Genomic DNA, 18,501 nt, shown 5'->3' with positions numbered 1-18,501 from the left:
AAGAAGTTTTAATAAAGCTCATATGTTTTAAATGTGTAAAAAAAGATGTTTTCAAAAAGCACAGATGTTTAAAATGTGTAAAAGAAAAAAAATGTGTACAACAACCATTTTTTAAATACGAGTGGAACATTAAGTATAGCAACAACAAAAATTGTAAGGGGGCGCTGTTGTTTATTTGCTCTCCGAGGGGGGGCGGACTCTCCCACACTTTGAAAACCCCTGCGCTAACGGAAGTGAACAAAAGAAAAATACCCTCTACAAAAGGTGATGTGATGAAGTGACAATTTTAAACAGTCAATAATACTCAGAATCAGTTCAATACGTCTCTATGAAATTATAATAGCAAGCTTACAAAAATAAAAATAAGTAGGGGCCCATTAAACATTGGTGCACATGAGAAAAATAATCCACAATGCAAGTTCCAATGGCAAATGAAATCCAACCGAAACAAAAATAAAGTACACTCACGCTGTTACCGTGCTTGGTGGATGAATCTGCAGTTGAGCTTCAAACAAGCTACTCACGAACTCAGCAGTCCAGGACGCATGGTGAGCGAGACGATGGCAATGGAGGCTAGTAGCTCCCTGTAGCAGCAGGTAGTCCAGATGACAATAAGCCTTTGACGAGCGAGCTGTTCTTCCAAACGTGGCTTCGCTAGCTTTATCAGAGTTCATGTTCACTGAGGCCCTGTCCACACGGCAACGGATTCAGGTGAATCTGATAAAATTGTTTATCGTTTCGGCCTGGCGTCCACACGGCACCGGCGTTTTGGGAAATCTTTTGAGAACGGGTTCCAGAGTGGAAAGATCTGGCAACGGCCCCGTTGCAAAGTCATCTGGATGAGTAGAACGGATTTGTTTACGATGATGTCACAACCACATGACTGTGAGTGCTTCACGCCAGGTAGAAGTGTAACGAACTCGATGCGAGTTGTCAACAAATCCTTTAACTTGGTTCATGAAATGCGCTTACAAAATATTTTCACTGTGAATATTTATTGTGTAATGGTGCAAAGTGAGAGAGAGAGAGAGAGAGAGAGAGAGAGAGTAGCCCTTAGGGCAGAGTCTTTAGTCCAAACACTACGGAAGCAGTACCAAACCGCGCACCGCCTGTGCGCTTTCCAAAAACAAAAACAATCCCGCCAGCAAAAATAGGGAAAAAAAGGAGCGATCTCACCTCTTCAGATGTCGGTTTAAGTCCAACAATACATTCCTCAAAAAGGGCGTAGAAGAACAAAGTAATCCATCAATGTGTAGCATTCAATTTATTCCAGACCATTAAAGAATTCTGGAGGATATCAGAATGTTGGCGTACCGGCTTCCATCTACCCCCGTTCATTCCTCTTTCCGCGTCTTTCGTTTTACGCTACTGATTAATAATCAAAACTTTATGTGGCTGATGCTACAGAAGAAGGGGTTTATGCGCATGCGTCTACTTCTTCTATTGTTCTGGTGTCTCCGATGGGACCGTCTTACAGCGCACGTAGAGGTGTGGCATGTGTATTGCATCGTTTTCAGCAAGCGTTGCGTTGCCATATGAACCTGATATTTTACTGATCCGTTCCCATGTGGATGTGATATTTAAAAAAATAATCTCGTGGCCGTTGTCGTGTGGATGTAGCCTAAGTCTGATGTCTTGATGCAATGAAGAAAGTTCAAAACTTGACACTTTTCTTGCCATTACAACATGTGCTACAGCACTTGATACATCCGCGAATACAGTAGAAAAAAAAAACTGGAAATGATTAGCTTGGTAGTCCACTTTTAAACTTAACAGATGAAAGCAAACACTCTGGAGCCTTTCACTACAGACACTCGTTAACATTTGGATTGGTAGCCTATTAGCTGTACTCAGTCTCCAAAAATGTTAAATAAGCCTCTCCTTACCAACTTAGCTGCTCCCGCGCTACATCCGTGAACTTCGTAGCCCAAACGTATTCTCACCTTCACCTCTGTGTCGTAGGTAGCAACAGATTCGAGATTAATCATCCCTAAATTCTAATTGGCCCGATACACATCACTACTTCTTAACTCACGCAGGATTGGTTACAGCATCAAGGTTTTTTAGACATTTCAGTGGGAAACATGCATCGTGTCAAAATAAAATAAACCAATGCATTGTGGTAACTGCAGTCATTTTCCATTAACATAGTGTAATTAATTTACATAAAATTAACAACATAGTAAAGGCCAAATCATTGCTATTTTAAAACGGCCTTACACGTGTAAACCAATCTCAGACCACCATAATTATTCTATCCATGTTCCTCATGGATATGAGCTCGGAGTGTGCTCGGATTGGCCACTCTACTACTAGGATATCAGCTCATATACCATATGGAGAGAAAAACAAAATGGCGGAGTGTGTCGCTGAACCAACCAAGAATGAAATAAAAACTCTACTCAAAAACAAAACCCCAAAAAATTGTTATTGAGTATTTAAAAGAAACAGAAATAGCTAAAAGAATATACCCACCTACCCTGAAAATTTGAAGTCAATCGGTACAACCGTCTAGACGCTAGATTGTTAACAGACAAACAAACAAACTGATTACAACACCTTGCCCCACTTACTCCGTCGCAGGTGAGGTAATGCGATTTTTAAAAAGTATTTTAACTGTTATATTTAATGGCTATATTCCTGGGACCATGTAAATGCTTTTTTTTAATTAATATTTTAAATTATTTTTGTGTGTGAGACACACAGAGTTTGATATGAAGTAAACTTTACCTGTGTTTCAAATGCCATAAAATACTTTTCCTATAAATATACAGTCCTGTGCAAAAGTCTTAGGTACATGTAAACAGTAATCAGTGAACCATAATTAATGAAACAAAGTCAGTATTTGGTGTGAGAAGAAATTCCCTTTGCTTTAAAAAATATATATATATCCGTCTCAGGTCCAGTGAGGTCAGTTTTCTGCGGAAATGAGCTGCAGGTTTTACTGAGCATCTTACAGAACCAGCCACAGTTCTTCTGGACACTTTGACTGTCACACTCGCTTCTTCATTTTGCACCAAAAATTTCCAGTCGCCTTCATTATGTTTTCTTTTTTTATCTGAAAAGTGCTCTCTTCTGGAATATGCCGCTCAGACATATTACAATTTTTTTTCCCCCTGTAACATTTAATTTTGTGCTGGAAAACGAACTAAATGTTTGTTTAATGTTGTGACTTGATAATGTACTGTAGAAGTCATAAAATATAAATCTATAACCAAGTTTGGATGAGGCGGCACGGTGGTGTAGTGGTTAGCGCTGTCGCCTCACAGCAAGAAGGTCCGGGTTCGAGCCCCGTGGCCGGTGAGGGCCTTTCTGTGTGGAGTTTGCATGTTCTCCCCGTGTCCGCGTGGGTTTCCTCCGGGTGCTCCGGTTTCCCCCACAGTCCAAAGACATGCAGGTTAGGTTAACTGGTGACTCTAAATTGACCGTAGGTGTGAATGTGAGTGTGAATGGTTGTCTGTGTCTATGTGTCAGCCCTGTGATGACCTGGCGACTTGTCCAGGGTGTACCCCGCCTTTCGCCCGTAGTCAGCTGGGATAGGCTCCAGCTTGCCTGCGACCCTGTAGGACAGGATAAAGCGGCTACAGATAATGAGATGATGAGATGAGTTTGGATGAGAAAAGAAAAAAAAACAGGGTGCTGATGACTTTTGCACAGGACTGTATATTTGTAAATGTGAGAGTGAAATGTCAGGTACTTCCTGAAGCGAAAGGAAATCATCATTTAGTTGCATATTTTCCTGTTCTTGTTCCACTTTTAACCTCGCCAAAGCTTTAGTTATGAGCTAAGAGGTTTAATCAGTGGAGATGTGAGCTGTAGTTAGGGTCAGAGGATTAAAAAAAAGGAAGAAAAATAATAAATATAAAGGTATACTCCAACCATGAACAGGACTAATATATATATGGCGGCGTTACTGTAGGCAGATTTCCTTCTGAGTGGGTTGAGGTGAATAAGAGGTGGGTGTTTCCTGCTTATGATTCGCAGCCCTACACCTGATGCACAACCTTGATGTATTAGAGGGCTTCCGGTGCAACAGGGCTGCAGGCTGCTCTGATTATTTCAAAGTCTTAGATCTCTGGCACAGTCGACTCGCTGATTTTCCCAGGACTGTGGAGTCAGGAAGCGTGGGAGAGAGACGGCCGCAGGCACAAAACACTGCACACTGACACGGAAAAGCAATGAGCAAAGAGCGAGGGAAAGCGGTGGAGTGAGAAAGACAGGGGGAAACAAACCAGGCTTTGGATAAACACCCGTAAGCTGTCCTGCTTTCGACTTTGCAGCTCATAAGAACGATTTCTGTTCCATCAAATAATGTAGTACCTCAGAAGAGGGATTTTATTTAATGTGTTATTATAAAAGGTTTCTCTTCAATATGAGGAGCTAGCCTTCACCTGTAGGGCAAGCCAGGACTGGTGTGTCGAGAACATCTGAGAATTACTTGTAAATATAGTCTTAAGTGTCTGTTTAAGGCTGAAAAAGGAGAAGAGAAGGCACCAAAGCTTGGGGTAAATGTCAGGGTACTAGCCATGCTTCAGAAAGTGAACATACAACCCTGGTTCCAAAAGAATTTGGGATGCTGTGTAAATTGTAAATAAACAGAATGCGATAATTTGCAAATCATGGAAACCCTATATTTAATTGAAAATGTTACAAAGACAGCATATCAAATGTTGAAACAGACATTTTATTATTTATTTATTTTTTAATATCTGCTCATTTTGAATCTGATGTCAGCAACAGGTTTCAGAAAAGTTGGGACAGGTCCACGTTTACCACTGTGTTGCATCACCTCTACTTTCAACAACACTGTAAACGTTTAGGAACTGAGGAGACCAATTGCTGTAGTTCTGAAAGAGAAATATTGTCCCATTCTTGCCTGATATATAATTTCAGTTGCTCAATAGTTCGGGGTTTCCTTTGTCATATTTTGCACTTCATATGCACCAAATGTTTTAAATGGGAGACAGGTCTGGACTGCAGGCAGGCCAGTTTAGCACCTGGACTCTTTTACTATGGAGCCATGCAGTTTTAATATGTGCAGAAAGCGGTTTGGCATTGTCTTGCTGAAAGAAGGAAGGCTTTCCTTGAAAAAGATTTTGTCTGGATGGCAGCGTATTGCTCTGAAACGTGTTTATATCATTCAGCATTAATGATGCCTTCCCAGATGTACAAGCTCCCCATGTCATGTGCACTAATGCACCATCGTACCATCACAGATGCTGCCTTTTGAGCTGCGCATTGATAACAAGCCGGATGGTCCCTCTCCTCTTTAGCCTGGAGGACGTGGTGTCCATGATTTCTAAAAAGAATTTCTACTCTTCACCTCAGGACAGTTTTCCACTTCACCTCAGTCCATCGTAAAAGAGCTCAAGCCCAGAGAAGGTGGCGGTGTTTCTGGATATTGTTTATATCTGGTTTTAACTTGCATTTGTGGATGCAGTAATGAAGTGTTTTCACAGACGATGGTTTTCTGAAGTGTTCCTGAGCCCATACAGTGATTTCCACTACAGACACGTGTCTGCTTTTAATGCAGTGTCTCCTGAGGGCCTGAAGATCACAGGCATCCAATGTCAGTTTTCAGCCTTGTCTCTTGCATACAGAGATTTCTCCAGATTCTCTGAACCTTTTAATGACATTATGGGCCATAGATGATGTGATCCACAAATTCTTTGCAGTTTTTACAATGAGAATGTTTTGTTGTTCTTAAATTGTTGCACTGTTTGCCCACGCAGTCTTTCACAGAGCGGTGAACCCCGCCCCATCTTTACTTCTGAGAGACTCCGCCTCTCTGGGATGCTCTTTTTATACCCAATCATCTTACTGACATGTTGCTAACATCAAATTCAAAATGAGTATATAGTTTTCAAAAAACAATATAATTTCTCAATTTCAACATTTGATATTTTGTCTCTGTACTATTTTCAATGAAATATCGGGTTTCCATGATTTGCAAATTCTCGCATTCTCTTATTATTTATGTTTTACACAGCATCCCAATTTTTTTGGAATTAGGGTTGTATTTGTGTAAAGTCCAGAAAATATAATAACCCGTATTTGCTAAGCTACAGCATCAAATGATAACAGATTTAATATCACAATGTCCAGTTCTGTTTCATGTTTATTATAACGGATGTGTTTGAGGTTGAAGCTGTGATGATGTTTAATTTTTCACTGTTGTGTTAAGACAAATATCAGATCATCTGGGGTATGAAAAACAGACATCTTAGATATATGGGCTGAGGTGGAAATTCAACAACAACAACAACAACAACAGATGACTGAGTTAATCAAACTATCAAAAAGGAGCTTGTGAAAGTGATCACATGAGATAAAACTGAAGATTTTCCTTGGGAAAGAAGTTCTTGAGTTGAATTTCATGAATTAAAGTTCTCGGTGTAAAGTACTTGGACTGAAGTTCCTGGAATTGCAGTCTCAGAATATCAACCAGACAAAGGTACAGACTCCACACACACAGGAACCCGAGCTCAGGATCGAGTCAGAGAGCCTGGAGCTGTGGAGTGGGAATGCTCCTCACTGTGTCACTGCCTCCAAGCTAAAGCTTATCTTGGGATAAAGTTCTTATCGGAAACATTTGTGGTCTAAAGTTTTTAAAGTAAGGGATGTTGGTCCAAACGTCTAGGATTAAGGAATCTTTGGGTAAAATTATTTTGCTCATGTTTTAAAGCACTTGTGCTGAAGTTCTTGGACTAAAGATCTCAGGCTAAAGTTCTTGAACTAAGGATTCTTGTGTTAAAGGAACAGTCCACTGTACTTCCATAATGAAATATGCTCTTATCTGAATTGAGACGAGCTGCTCCGTACCTCTCTGAGCTTTGCGCGACCTCCCAGTCAGTCAGACTCAGTCAGACGCGCTGTCACTCCTGTTAGCAATGTAGCTAGGCTCAGCATGGCCAATGGTATTTTTTGGGGCTGTAGTTAGATGTGACCAAACTCTTCCGCGTTTTTCCTGTTTACATAGGTTTATATGACCAGTGACATGAAACAAGTTCAGTTACACAAATTGAAACGTAGAGATTTTCTATGCTATGGAAAGTGCGCACTATAATGACAGGCGTACTAACACCTTCTGCGCGCTTCGGCAGCGCATTGATACGGAGCTCAGATATCAATGCGCTGCCGAAGCGCGCAGAAGGTGTTAGTACGCCTGTCATTATAGTGCGCACTTCCCATAGCATAGAAAATCGCTACGTTTCAATTTGTGTAACTGAACTTGTTTCATGTCACTGCTCATATAAACCTATGTAAACAGGAAAAACGCAGAAGAGTTTGGTCGCATCTAACTACAGCCCCAAAAAATACCATTGGCCATACTGAGCCTAGCTACATTGCTAACAGGAGTGACAGCGCGTCTGACTGAGTCTGACTGACTGGGAGGTCGCGCAAAGCTCGGAGAGGTACGGAGCAGCTCGTCTCAATTCAGATAAGAGCATATTTCATTATGGAAGTACGGTGGACTGTTCCTTTAAAGAATCCTTGTGCAAAAATCCAAGGGTTAAAGTTCTTGGAATAAAAGCTAATGTTAATGAGGAAAACATTTTATGAAGTGATTCCTATGTTATGGAACAGTATTTTGCTGTTTGTCTTGACACAGAAAGATTTTCTCAGTAAAGAATTTCTAGTTTTGCTGCTGGAGCTGCAGATTTGTGCTTAGTAACATGAGCTGGGGTGAAGAAGAAGAAGAAGATCCTTTAGAAACAAAAGAGAATAAACCAACAAATAAATCTGTTCCTGAGTCATTAGATCTATGAGCCCAGTTGTACAAACATGACCCAACAGAATCCAATGAACCCCATGTTCTCTACACAGAGTATAAAATAAATTATTCTATCCACGTTCACTGGATATGAGCAGTCACGCGCTCTGATTGGCTACTCTACTCCGAGGATATCAGCTCATATACCATGAGTAGAGAAAAAAAATGGCGGCGCATGTACAGTAGGTGAACCAACCGAGGACGAAATAAAACCTCGATTCGACAACAAAAATACAAAAAAAAGCAACAAAATATGGAATGAAAGGATTTGAGGGTAAGAATGTTTTTTTAAATTATTTTCAAGAATTATTATTATTATTATTATTATTATTATTATTATTATTATTATCGCATTTTTCACAAATTGCTCCTGTCATTTTGCCGGTTTGTTTACATTTTAAGCAGAAATGATTTTGTCGGACGTTTTGTACAAAGTTTTTATTTATCAAATTTGCAGAACATAAAAAATAATAATAAACATGCTCTGTTTCTCAAAATCCAGTGAATGTGGATAGAATAAAACAGTTATTCTGCTCAATCTCGGTGCTACGCGCCTCATCGACTATCAGCTCATGTACGACTCGATTTCGTGGAATAACTGTTAAATAATTCTCTTTTTTTTTTTTTAGAGTTTTGTTTAAAAGGATTTTCTAAGTAAAGAAAAGTGTCTGTTGAGTGAACCAGAAGTTTAAAGTCTCCCAGGTGTAATATAAAAGGAAATGTACCTGAGGCAGTCGAACAGCCCAAAGACTGAAAGTTATATCTTTAGGAAAACTGGACTGGTGGGATATGAGAGTCTAATTCAGAGCTTTTGGGTTGTTGCCAAGTTTGAGGGAAACTGGAAGTTCTAATAATACACATGTTCATAATACACCACTTCCATTTAGGAGGCCAAGTGGTCCTACAGTTGTTTGGTAAGGTAGCTCCCACTGGATTTAGGTTCTAACTGGCGTAATGTAGTACCTTTGGCAAAAATCCAGAGCAGGCTGCTTGAGCATGATCCAAATTCTGAAATATTCATGAAGAACTGAAGATGAATACATTACTTTTTCTGAACCTCATGAAAGGCTGTAGCCTTCACTGTAAATGTTCTGAATTGTGTCCTTGTGATGGATGGGGATGTGTTTTTACCCTAAATTATTCTGAAACCATGTGGAAGCTGTCACGTTGCAGATGGGTGGAAATGCGTTTGTTTGAGGAGCATATCAGGAGATCAGGAAAGTGCTATTCAAGAGGAGGTTCTTTCTGCCAACCAAAGGCCTCAATCATTTCTTCTTATACACACACACACACACACACACACACACACTCCTCCTCCCTCACTGACTGTGTCGTGTTGTAACCTATTGTGTGTGGATATCCTTAGGCTACAGAGAGAGGAGAAGGCGAGTGCTGGGAGAAGGATCTGGAAGCTCAAAGGACTGTGGTCACCTGGTGGAGTTCATTCCCTGTGAAGATCCTGTGTGTTTCCAGTGGCGGGTTGAGGACGGTGGAGTGTGCATGCCTAACGAGGGGACTTGTGGCTCCGGCAGCAGACGTCAAACCATGGCTTGCTTCAACTCTGAAGGTACCTTATGTCTGAAAAAGAAATGAAAGAAATCACTGTTTCTGAAGACCAGTCAGGTGCAGTCCTTGGTTGGTCTTTAATGATCAATGACTTCATTTCTGGTACTTCGGCTCAGAGACTGCTTTCATCTGACCTTTTTATTTTTTCGACTGGATGCTGGTTTCACAAATGATTCATCGACTCGAGCGTTCTGTTACAGCAGGCGTATACGTTGAAGGCTGAGCTGATGCAATCTGACAAGCTCCTGATTGGGAACATCATCAAAATTCTCCCCAGTGGGTTTACAGGCCTTGTTAAATCCCTGAAGATGTGCCTGGCCTTTTAAAGGCGACATATAAAAAAGTCTGCAAGTGCTCAAAAAAGTGACTGTCCCCCTCTGACACGTCTACTCAGTGTATTGTACAGTCTGTCTCCTCCATATGGAGGTGATATTTCCAAACTTTCCACTGACTTGCTGCAGCAGTGCTTGTCACATGACCCAGTTGAAGCACAGCTCGGTCCGTTCTTCTTTAAAGTAAGCGTAGTTTATGACAGAGATGGCAGGTCGATGGAACGGGTGGCACCATGAAGTTGATAAGGGCTTCCAGGAGAGCGTAATTGCCCATCTTTCTCTTCAGCCTATCCGACTAATTGCATCTTTTTTATATCCTTTATTATTCTGTCACAATAGATTATGTGTAGGTTTATTAAGGAGGCACGGGAGGGTCGAAATAAATTAGCTAATGAAGGATCCTGATGAGAATTGACACGCGAGTGTGTGAGCAGGTGTGCAGGACGTTTTGGGGAAACGGGATGAGATGAAGCTCATTGCTCACTCACACTGTGCACTCTGGAACACTGTGAAGCTCAATTACGGGGAATTAATAAATGAGTTTAGTGTTTCTTAATCAAGATTTGCTGAAGAAACGCGATTAAATTCTTGCTGTGTGCTATAAATACGCTGCTCTTGTTAGAAAATAATCAGTGACGTGTTGGTGTGATGGAGCAGAGTTTCTGTTCCTGATACTAAACTGAAGCTGATTATTTTCCTCATTCATTCTCATTATCTCTAGCCGCTTTATCCTGTTCTACAGGGTCGCAGGCAAGCTGGATCCTATCCCAGCTGACTACGGGCGAAAGGCGGGGTACACCCTGGACAAGTCGCCAGGTCATCACAGGGCTGACACATAGACACAGACAACCATTCACACTCACATTCACACCTACGCTCAATTTAGAGTCACCAGTTAACCTAACCTGCATGTCTTTGGACTGTGGGGGAAACCGGAGCACCCGGAGGAAACCCACGCGGACACGGGGAGAACATGCAAACTCCACACAGAAAGGCCCTCGCCGGCCCCGGGGCTCGAACCCAGGACCTTCTTGCCGTGAGGCGACAGCGCTAACCACTACACCACAGTGCCGCCCCTGATTATTTTCCTGTAGTGCTTTAATGATCTTATACAATAGCAACTTATTAATTTTGTACCATTTATTCTTTTTTTTTTGTTCCTTTTCTTTTTCTCTCTGAGTCTTAGCTTGAATAGCTCATAAAAATGTAACTCTATATATCGCTAACAAGTACTTTTCATCCTCGAAAGATGGCGTTTGTGGGGCGTTATTTCAGAAGAAAGACGTCTGTGCGTGTTTTGTTGTTGATCTGTTGTCTCTAAAGGGCCTGAACAACAAGTTGTGATAAAGTGTTGTGGCATCATTTCACCTTAATGTCTCGTTATTTCAAAATACACTATATGGGCAAAGGTATGTAGACCTCCCCCTAAACACCCTGCAACCCCGCGATAACGAACTCCTTGTTGGACGTCCAAATAGTTCGTTATACTGGAAAGTTTGTAATACTGAAATGGACCCACTTGTCACACCAAACACTCACTCTTATGTAAAACAAGACCAACTGTGTTTAATTTACACTGAACAAAAATATAAACGCAGCACCTAAAGATTTTATTTATTTTGTACATCCGATACTGATTTTTTTTTTCTGCCCACATCAAATGATAGTATAGCATACCAGTAAACATTTTTTGAAAAAAAAAAAAATGTCCCTCTACTCAAGTTCTGAGCAGTGCCCAGACTTGAGATAATCCATGATCCAGTCGGGTGTGACCATTGCAGACAAAAATTCCACTGAGTAATGCATGTCATGACCATCCTTTATGTGGGGCCAATAAAAGGCCACCCTAAAATGACAAAAATGTTCAAATGTCAAGATGCCACAGATGACCATAATCAACCGGGAATGAGCCATTGGCATGCTGCAGGCTGGAATGTCCATCAGAGCTGTAGGGCGTCAATTGGGGGTGCTATTCCACGATAGTCCGCCTCCGACGACGATTTCAGCAGCATGGCACCACAGACAACATGCCACATGCACGCAGGCCACGTGTCACCACTCCAGCACAAGACCGGCATATCCATCTGACCCACCTGCGTGATCGGTGCCGGACTGCAACACGGACCGCAGATGAGACCATGGGGAGACACAATCGCAGGGTCAGCAGTCAAACTGTGAGAAACCGACTCGGAGAAGCTGGCCTCCATGCACGTAGACCTCATCGAGGATTGGACCTGACTGCTGGGCGACGACGTTCTCGTCTGGACTGGGCTCGGGCACATAGAAAATAAAAATGAAAATGAATTTCTATCTGAACATTTGTATTTCATAAAATATGGACCGCTGCGTTTATATTTTTGTTCAGTGTATATTTACGCTTAATTCACGTACATGTTTACAAAGTAAAGGAAATACGGTAAGTCACTCTTTTCTGTGTCATGTAAAGTAGGCAGATGCACAAATGTAACTGCAGAAAGAGTATTTATTTATCCATGACTTTCCTGCGAGAGACAATGGGGGTCGCCGTGATCCTCGCCGCTCCCAGATGCCGGTCTTTGAGTTCCAGTTTATCCAAGCGGCTGAGGCTGAAGGAGCTGAACGTAGCCGAGCGGAGCTAGCTACGACAACCATGTTTTAGTCAGGCAATAACGTTTTTTTAACAGAGGTGGAAAAACCCGGGTGCAGAAAGTAAAAACCCTGCCACATTTTTGCTCCAGCCAATTCAGTGAACCAGCTGATCCTAATTACCACATCCCCTAAGCCAGGTTGATGAGCTCATTGGTGAAATCACCTGTGTTGAGAGCACAGGCAGAAGGAAAACCTAAGCAGGACTTTTACTTTGTCAATCCAGTTTTTCCACCTCTGCTTTTTAAATTATGTCTTTTTCTGGTTCACCGTGTGCCGTCGTCTGGGGCACAAACAACTCGCGAAAGCTTAAAGACTTGATGAATGGAATCTGTTTTGAGCACAAACGGACTCGAACTGTCGACGTGTTGTCCAGAATCCCACCCTGTACATGCGATTCCTGTCTTTCTGCTAAACGCTGCATTTTGGGCCTGACGTTAATTCTGTGTAATTGTTGTTTAGCTATTGTACATTATTCAAACATTACAGTCATTTAGCTGACGTTTGTATTCAAAGCGACTAACAATAAGTGCGTGTAGCCGAGAGAATCCAAGAGTGATCAGCGCTGAAGTACGAGTGTAAACACATAGCCTGAAGAAGCTTGGAGAAATACATCGACAAGGAATGATTTAAGTATGGTGTGTTTATTGTTTCCAAAATTTGACAGCATTTGCATTAAAATGGTGAGCCTGTGCTTCTCTCCGAGCTTTTGCTCCTTGAGCCTGTACAAGAAACATTACGGTACAGTGGGCTGGTCGAGTTTGATTAGACCAGAGCTCGGTGCTGATGGTTAATATGGTGATAGTTATAGTTATGGTTCTGGTATTTGGCAGACGCTTTCGTCCAAAGCCTATTACAATATACACTACCGTTCAAAAGTTTGGGGTCACTTTGAAATGTCCTTATTTTTGAAAGAAAAGCACTGTTCTTTTCAATGAAGATCACTTTAAACTAATCAGAAATCCACTCTATACATTGCTAATGTGGTAAATGACTATTCTAGCTAGGCAGCACAGTGGTGTAGTGGTTAGCGCTGTCGCCTCACAGCAAGAAGGTCTGGGTTCGAGCCCCGTGGCCGGAGAGGGCCTTTCTGTGCGGAGTTTGCATGTTCTCCCCGTGTCCGCGTGGGTTTCCTCCGGGTGCTCCGGTTTCCCCCACAGTCCAAAGACATGCAGGTTAGGTTAACTGGTGACTCTAAATTGAGTGTAGGTGTGAATGTGAGTGTGAATGGTTGTCTGTGTCTATGTGTCAGCCCTGTGATGACCTGGCGACTTGTCCAGGGTGTACCCCGCCTTTCACCCGTAGTCAGCTGGGATAGGCTCCAGCTTGCCTGCGACCCTGTAGAACAGGATAAAGCAGCTAGAGATAATGAGATGAGATGAGATGAGACTATTCTAGCTGCAAATGTGTGGTTTTTGGTGCAATATCTCCATAGGTGTATAGAGGCCCATTTCCAGCAACTCTCACTCCAGTGTTCTAATGGTACAATGTGTTTGCTCATTGCCTCAGAAGGCTAATGGATGATTAGAAAACCCTTGTACAATCATGTTAGCACAGCTGAAAACAGTTGAGCTCTTTAGAGAAGCTATAAAACTGACCTTCCTTTGAGCAGATTGAGTTTCTGGAGCATCACATTTGTGGGGTCGATTAAATGCTCAAAATGGCCAGAAAAATGTCTTGACTATATTTTCTATTCATTTTACAACTTATGGTGGGAAATAAAAGTGTGACTTTTCATGGAAAACACAAAATTGTCTGGGTGACCCCAAACTTTTGAACGGTAGTGTATAAAACACTACATTATTAGTAAACCAATATAATAATCCCATTGCTCTACTCTGACATCGCCGACCTTCCAGATGAGAGCTGCTGCATGACTGCAGGATTTATTTCCCTTTTTTCCTCTGGCTCGGCTCAACCTCAGGCTTTAAGGAAACAAACTCGCCCTCTCTTTCTTTTACACTTAATTTTATTCCTGTGTAGATAATTGTACGCCTTCGTGCTTCTGTAGTTCCTTCGCTCCTCACCATCAATGCCCTTGCTAAGAATAAAATAACTGACAATGTCAACGTAGCTGACGTCGGAACACAACTTCATGTCGTCTATCCGTTCCGTGAGGGGAGACAGATGAGGCATTTTGATCGTATTATCCCCAGAGCACGTCAGAAAATCGGACCCGTGTAACCGTCTTTTAGCCAACCTACATAGCAGTTAGCGTTAGCTACAAACGTCAACACAGTGGAGCAGAATTAAGAGACCGGCTTCCGCTATGATTCAGCAATGAATCATAGGAAAGGTCAGCATTCGGGAAAGTTGTGGATAAACAGGCAGCCAAACGGATCCAAAACGTAACGCGGAAGCAGAGCAAGGAAAGAGACAAGGGTCACACGAGGGACAAACAGAATAGCCGAAGCAAGAACTTAAGGCAAAATCCTAATCTACAAAACAAAGGTAAAACAGAGACACAGGGTACAGCACGTATACTTTATACTTCACAACGTCTTTGTGTTTTCAGAGTCCTGATAAGTACACGCTGTGATTGCGCTCTGATCAGGAACAGGTGCACGGATTTTAGTCCTGATGAGCTCGAGCGTGGTGTGCATGTGAGTAGCAGTTCAAGGCGAGCTGCTCTGCACGCACGTGACGCAATGTCATAAAAACGATGTGAATAATGTAAACTTTCAGTAAGTAAAAGTCCATACTACAGTAGTGTCCGATCAGTTTTACTTGCCAAAGAAACTTGTAATCCTGGACTGCTTTAATTTTAGGCACATTCTCCTGATCATGAATTTCTCCTGAATCACTATCTCAGTTCACTGACTGAATTAAAGGATCACGAACGGAGGCGATGATTTCTTCATCTGTTATGGAAATGACAGTGTCCACACACTGACAGCTATGTTTTCCAAATCTTCACCATTCACTTCATTCATGCGTTGCAAATCACCGATGATGGCAGCAGACACTTTGTTATTTTATCGGTCCTTTGATCATCGTTCTTGATAATTGTGCGTTATCAACATCTAAGCAAAGCTCATTAAGCCTTTGCTTTATGGCCTTAAAGGTGCCCTTCCACCAAAAACGTTTAATACTGGCTCTTTTTGAAATACCATAGTTCACTCCGAGTTGCATATGCATGCTGCATGTGAAAATATAATTCTACTCCCATTCCCTGTATTAGCTTATGAAAGGAAATAGTCGGAAAAACGAGTGAATCTGAAAAAGCCATACGAACTTAAGTCACTTCGAAAATTAGTATTCATGGCCTCGCCCACCTTGGCTTGCGACTGCCCACGGGAAGGAAGTTCGGATTTAAGCGCGAGAAGAGATAGCAGAGCCCATCTCGTCAGTAGCTAACGAAGAGGACCTAACAGCAAGTTGAAAACATGTCTGAACAAGTTCGTGCCTGTGTTATTTGTGGCAGTAGCACATCAACATTGCATTTCTTGCCCAAGATAGAAGAGCTGAAGAAGAAATGGTTGGAATTTATCTTTGGAACACCACCAGCGAAGTGTAATGCAGCGTTAATACTGTGTTCTGATCGTTTCAACTACAGTGACTTTTCAAACTTCGGTGCCTTCAGTAGTGGTTTTGCTTCGAGGTTGTTTTTAATCCCTGGATCTGTACCGTCAAGACGATCGACCACCAGCTCACAAGCTGGAAGTAAAACATGAACTTTTTATTCGAAGGTTTTTGTTACAAAATAGCATGTTCATATTCTCCACGTTAGCATGCATGACATGGTCACAAGCTCGGCAGGGACGAGAGTTTTCCGCTTTTCGGTGGATTTCCGATTTTTCTGAGTAAAAAACGACCTTTTTATATTATGCCAAATCCGTTGAGAATTTTTTAAAAAATTAATTTCAGGGGGTTGGGGTATGTTCCTTCATGCTGTTCAAACTTTATTAACTCCAACGATGTTTACACATTATTTGTAAGTCGCCATCTTTAGTCTCGTTTAAATCTCGTTGAATGTGATGTAAAATTCGTGTTATCTACATTGTTATTGGTCAAAACATCGATGTCGAGACCATAATAGCCAATCAAAACAGTTTTTACAAAGACACCCACATCTGCTTGTTCTGACCCACTGGAGGTAGCGTCACAGTGCTGTTAGCCAATCAGAGGTAACACGTTTACATGTCATGAATATTAATGAGTAAGAGCTGAAATCCTGTCGTTCTCCCGCCACCCACTCCTCCACCAAACTAGAACAGCCTGAAACAGGAGAACCACAGCATTTTTTTCACCAAAACCGGCTCACAGGGCATTCATTCATTCATACTAGAGACCACCGCACAATTAATGCAATGAGACCTTTAACATGTATCGTTAACTCGACTGTGAACTTGATTACTGATTGTTTGTCTCTGGAGGGAAGAGGAGCTCATGGATCAGTGATGTTTTTTGAAGACTCCGACTCATTGTCACTGAATGCAGGGGACACAAATTCTTGGGTTTCAGTCACATGACTTTTCTTAGCAATTTCACTTCCGGTAAAACAGCTGGTGGTCTAGCAAACCAAAACGTCTGCTGTAGTGCAAACGATTAGCGATAACTTATCAGAGTACGTTGATGTATTCAGAGATATATTCAGAAGATTGCTGTGTGCAATGGAATCGACCCCTACAGTCTGGGAAAGAAGGATTTGTCATAAGATCTGGAAAACTACCCTTCAGTCGAGTTCCCCGACATCTCGAACTATCTGGTGTTGCAGACGTCCTTCTACACCGCAAAACAGATGAAACCGTGGAAGAGTATGGAGGCTTACAACTGTTTTGTATGTGGCTGGGTAAAGGACCTCGGGATCAAGTCGCTGCCGAATGAATCCTGGATTGTTTTTGCCCGTGTGAGGTTTTTTTTAAGCTTTTCGTTCACGTCTTTACAACGAAGCGCTGCAAGTTGAAGTGTAAATGAACAACACTTGGCTTGATTCTCACTTGTGCTGGCTCTTATCTCTCAGCTAAATCATTCACAAAGATCATCAGAAACCCCTTTAAAGACCTGGATCTTAGTTACACAAGACGGAGAAGAAGTGATCACGGCGCATTGTAACTGTACGGCTGGGGAAGAATTTTGTCGCGGCCTTCATGCATATGGACTTTGTGAGGAGGAAACAAAGAAACAGCTGGGGACTTTAGCGCTTCGTGACTAAAAAAAGTACCGTAAAATAATGACACATAGCAAGAAAAGTACTTGGAAAACACTAAGGCCAGAGCTGAGAGGGAAATACAAACCTTTCACCAAGTGATCACTGCAAACTCGAGCACGCTTCGACTCGGCTCCCTTCGATTTCAGTCAGCGGTTCACTGAAAAGCCGCCTTTCTCCACGTCTTTTTGTGAAATCCTGTGTTCGTTCACCCTTTTTTATTAGTTCACGGGGAACCCTGAAGAAACTTTTATCAGTTTCACGGTTTGATCGATTCGAACAACCTAAAACAACACAAGCGTAAGGCATTTTTCATGCGAGCAATGCCGCACAAATGCTTTGTCAACTGAGCTTTGGTCGACCACCAGCTAAAGTTTTGAATAACTAATGACGCGGATGTGACGTCACGTGAAACCCAAGAATTAGTTCGTGGTAAAAGAGTTCGTTCAAGCGGGGTTGCAGTGTACCGAGTTCAGGTGTTTGAGCCACACCCACTTCTACCAGGAGCATAAAACGAAGCACGAACACACAGCTGTGTCGTCTCCGTGACAGATATAATCAGGAGGATGTGTCGTAATGCCACAGCCACAGGGTGTCACTGAATGACATTTCTATAATCATATACACTATTAACATCAGAATTATTATTGTTCACTTCAGGTCTGATCTTGATACATGATCCAGCTTTATATATGTTCGTATGATGTCCATTTAATAACATATAATTTATAGATAATATCTTCTTAATTTGGGGGCGGCACGGTGGTGTAGTGGTTAGCGCTGTCGCCTCACAGCAAGAAGGTCCTGGGTTCGAGCCCCGTGGCCGGTGAGGGCCTTTCTGTGCGGAGTTTGCATGTTCTCCCCGTGTCCGCGTGGGTTTCCTCCGGGTGCTCCGGTTTCCCCCACAGTCCAAAGACATGCAGGTTAGGTTAACTGGTGACTCTAAATTGAGCGTAGGTGTGAATGTGAGTGTGAATGGTTGTCTGTGTCTATGTGTCAGCCCTGTGATAACCTGGCGACTTGTCCAGGGTGTACCCCGCCTTTCGCCCGTAGTC

General features: G+C 42.2%; 1 protein-coding gene across 1 annotated transcript in view; it reads left to right on the top strand.

The window, feature by feature from the left end:
- The window catches only part of thsd7ba (thrombospondin, type I, domain containing 7Ba), a 480,459-nt gene that overhangs the window by 172,263 nt on the left and 289,695 nt on the right, over window positions 1–18,501 (top strand). The window contains exon 7 of the mRNA XM_060930603.1: window positions 9,141–9,341. Coding sequence (XP_060786586.1) covers window positions 9,141–9,341 — 201 coding nt within the window. The remainder of the gene's footprint in view (window positions 1–9,140; window positions 9,342–18,501) is intronic.

The sequence above is a fragment of the Neoarius graeffei genome, chromosome 9, assembly GCF_027579695.1.
Source record: "Neoarius graeffei isolate fNeoGra1 chromosome 9, fNeoGra1.pri, whole genome shotgun sequence".
NCBI classification, from domain to species: domain Eukaryota; kingdom Metazoa; phylum Chordata; class Actinopteri; order Siluriformes; family Ariidae; genus Neoarius; species Neoarius graeffei.
The sequence above is the reverse complement of the archived record's forward strand: the minus strand, read 5'-3'. Positions and strand labels throughout refer to the sequence as shown.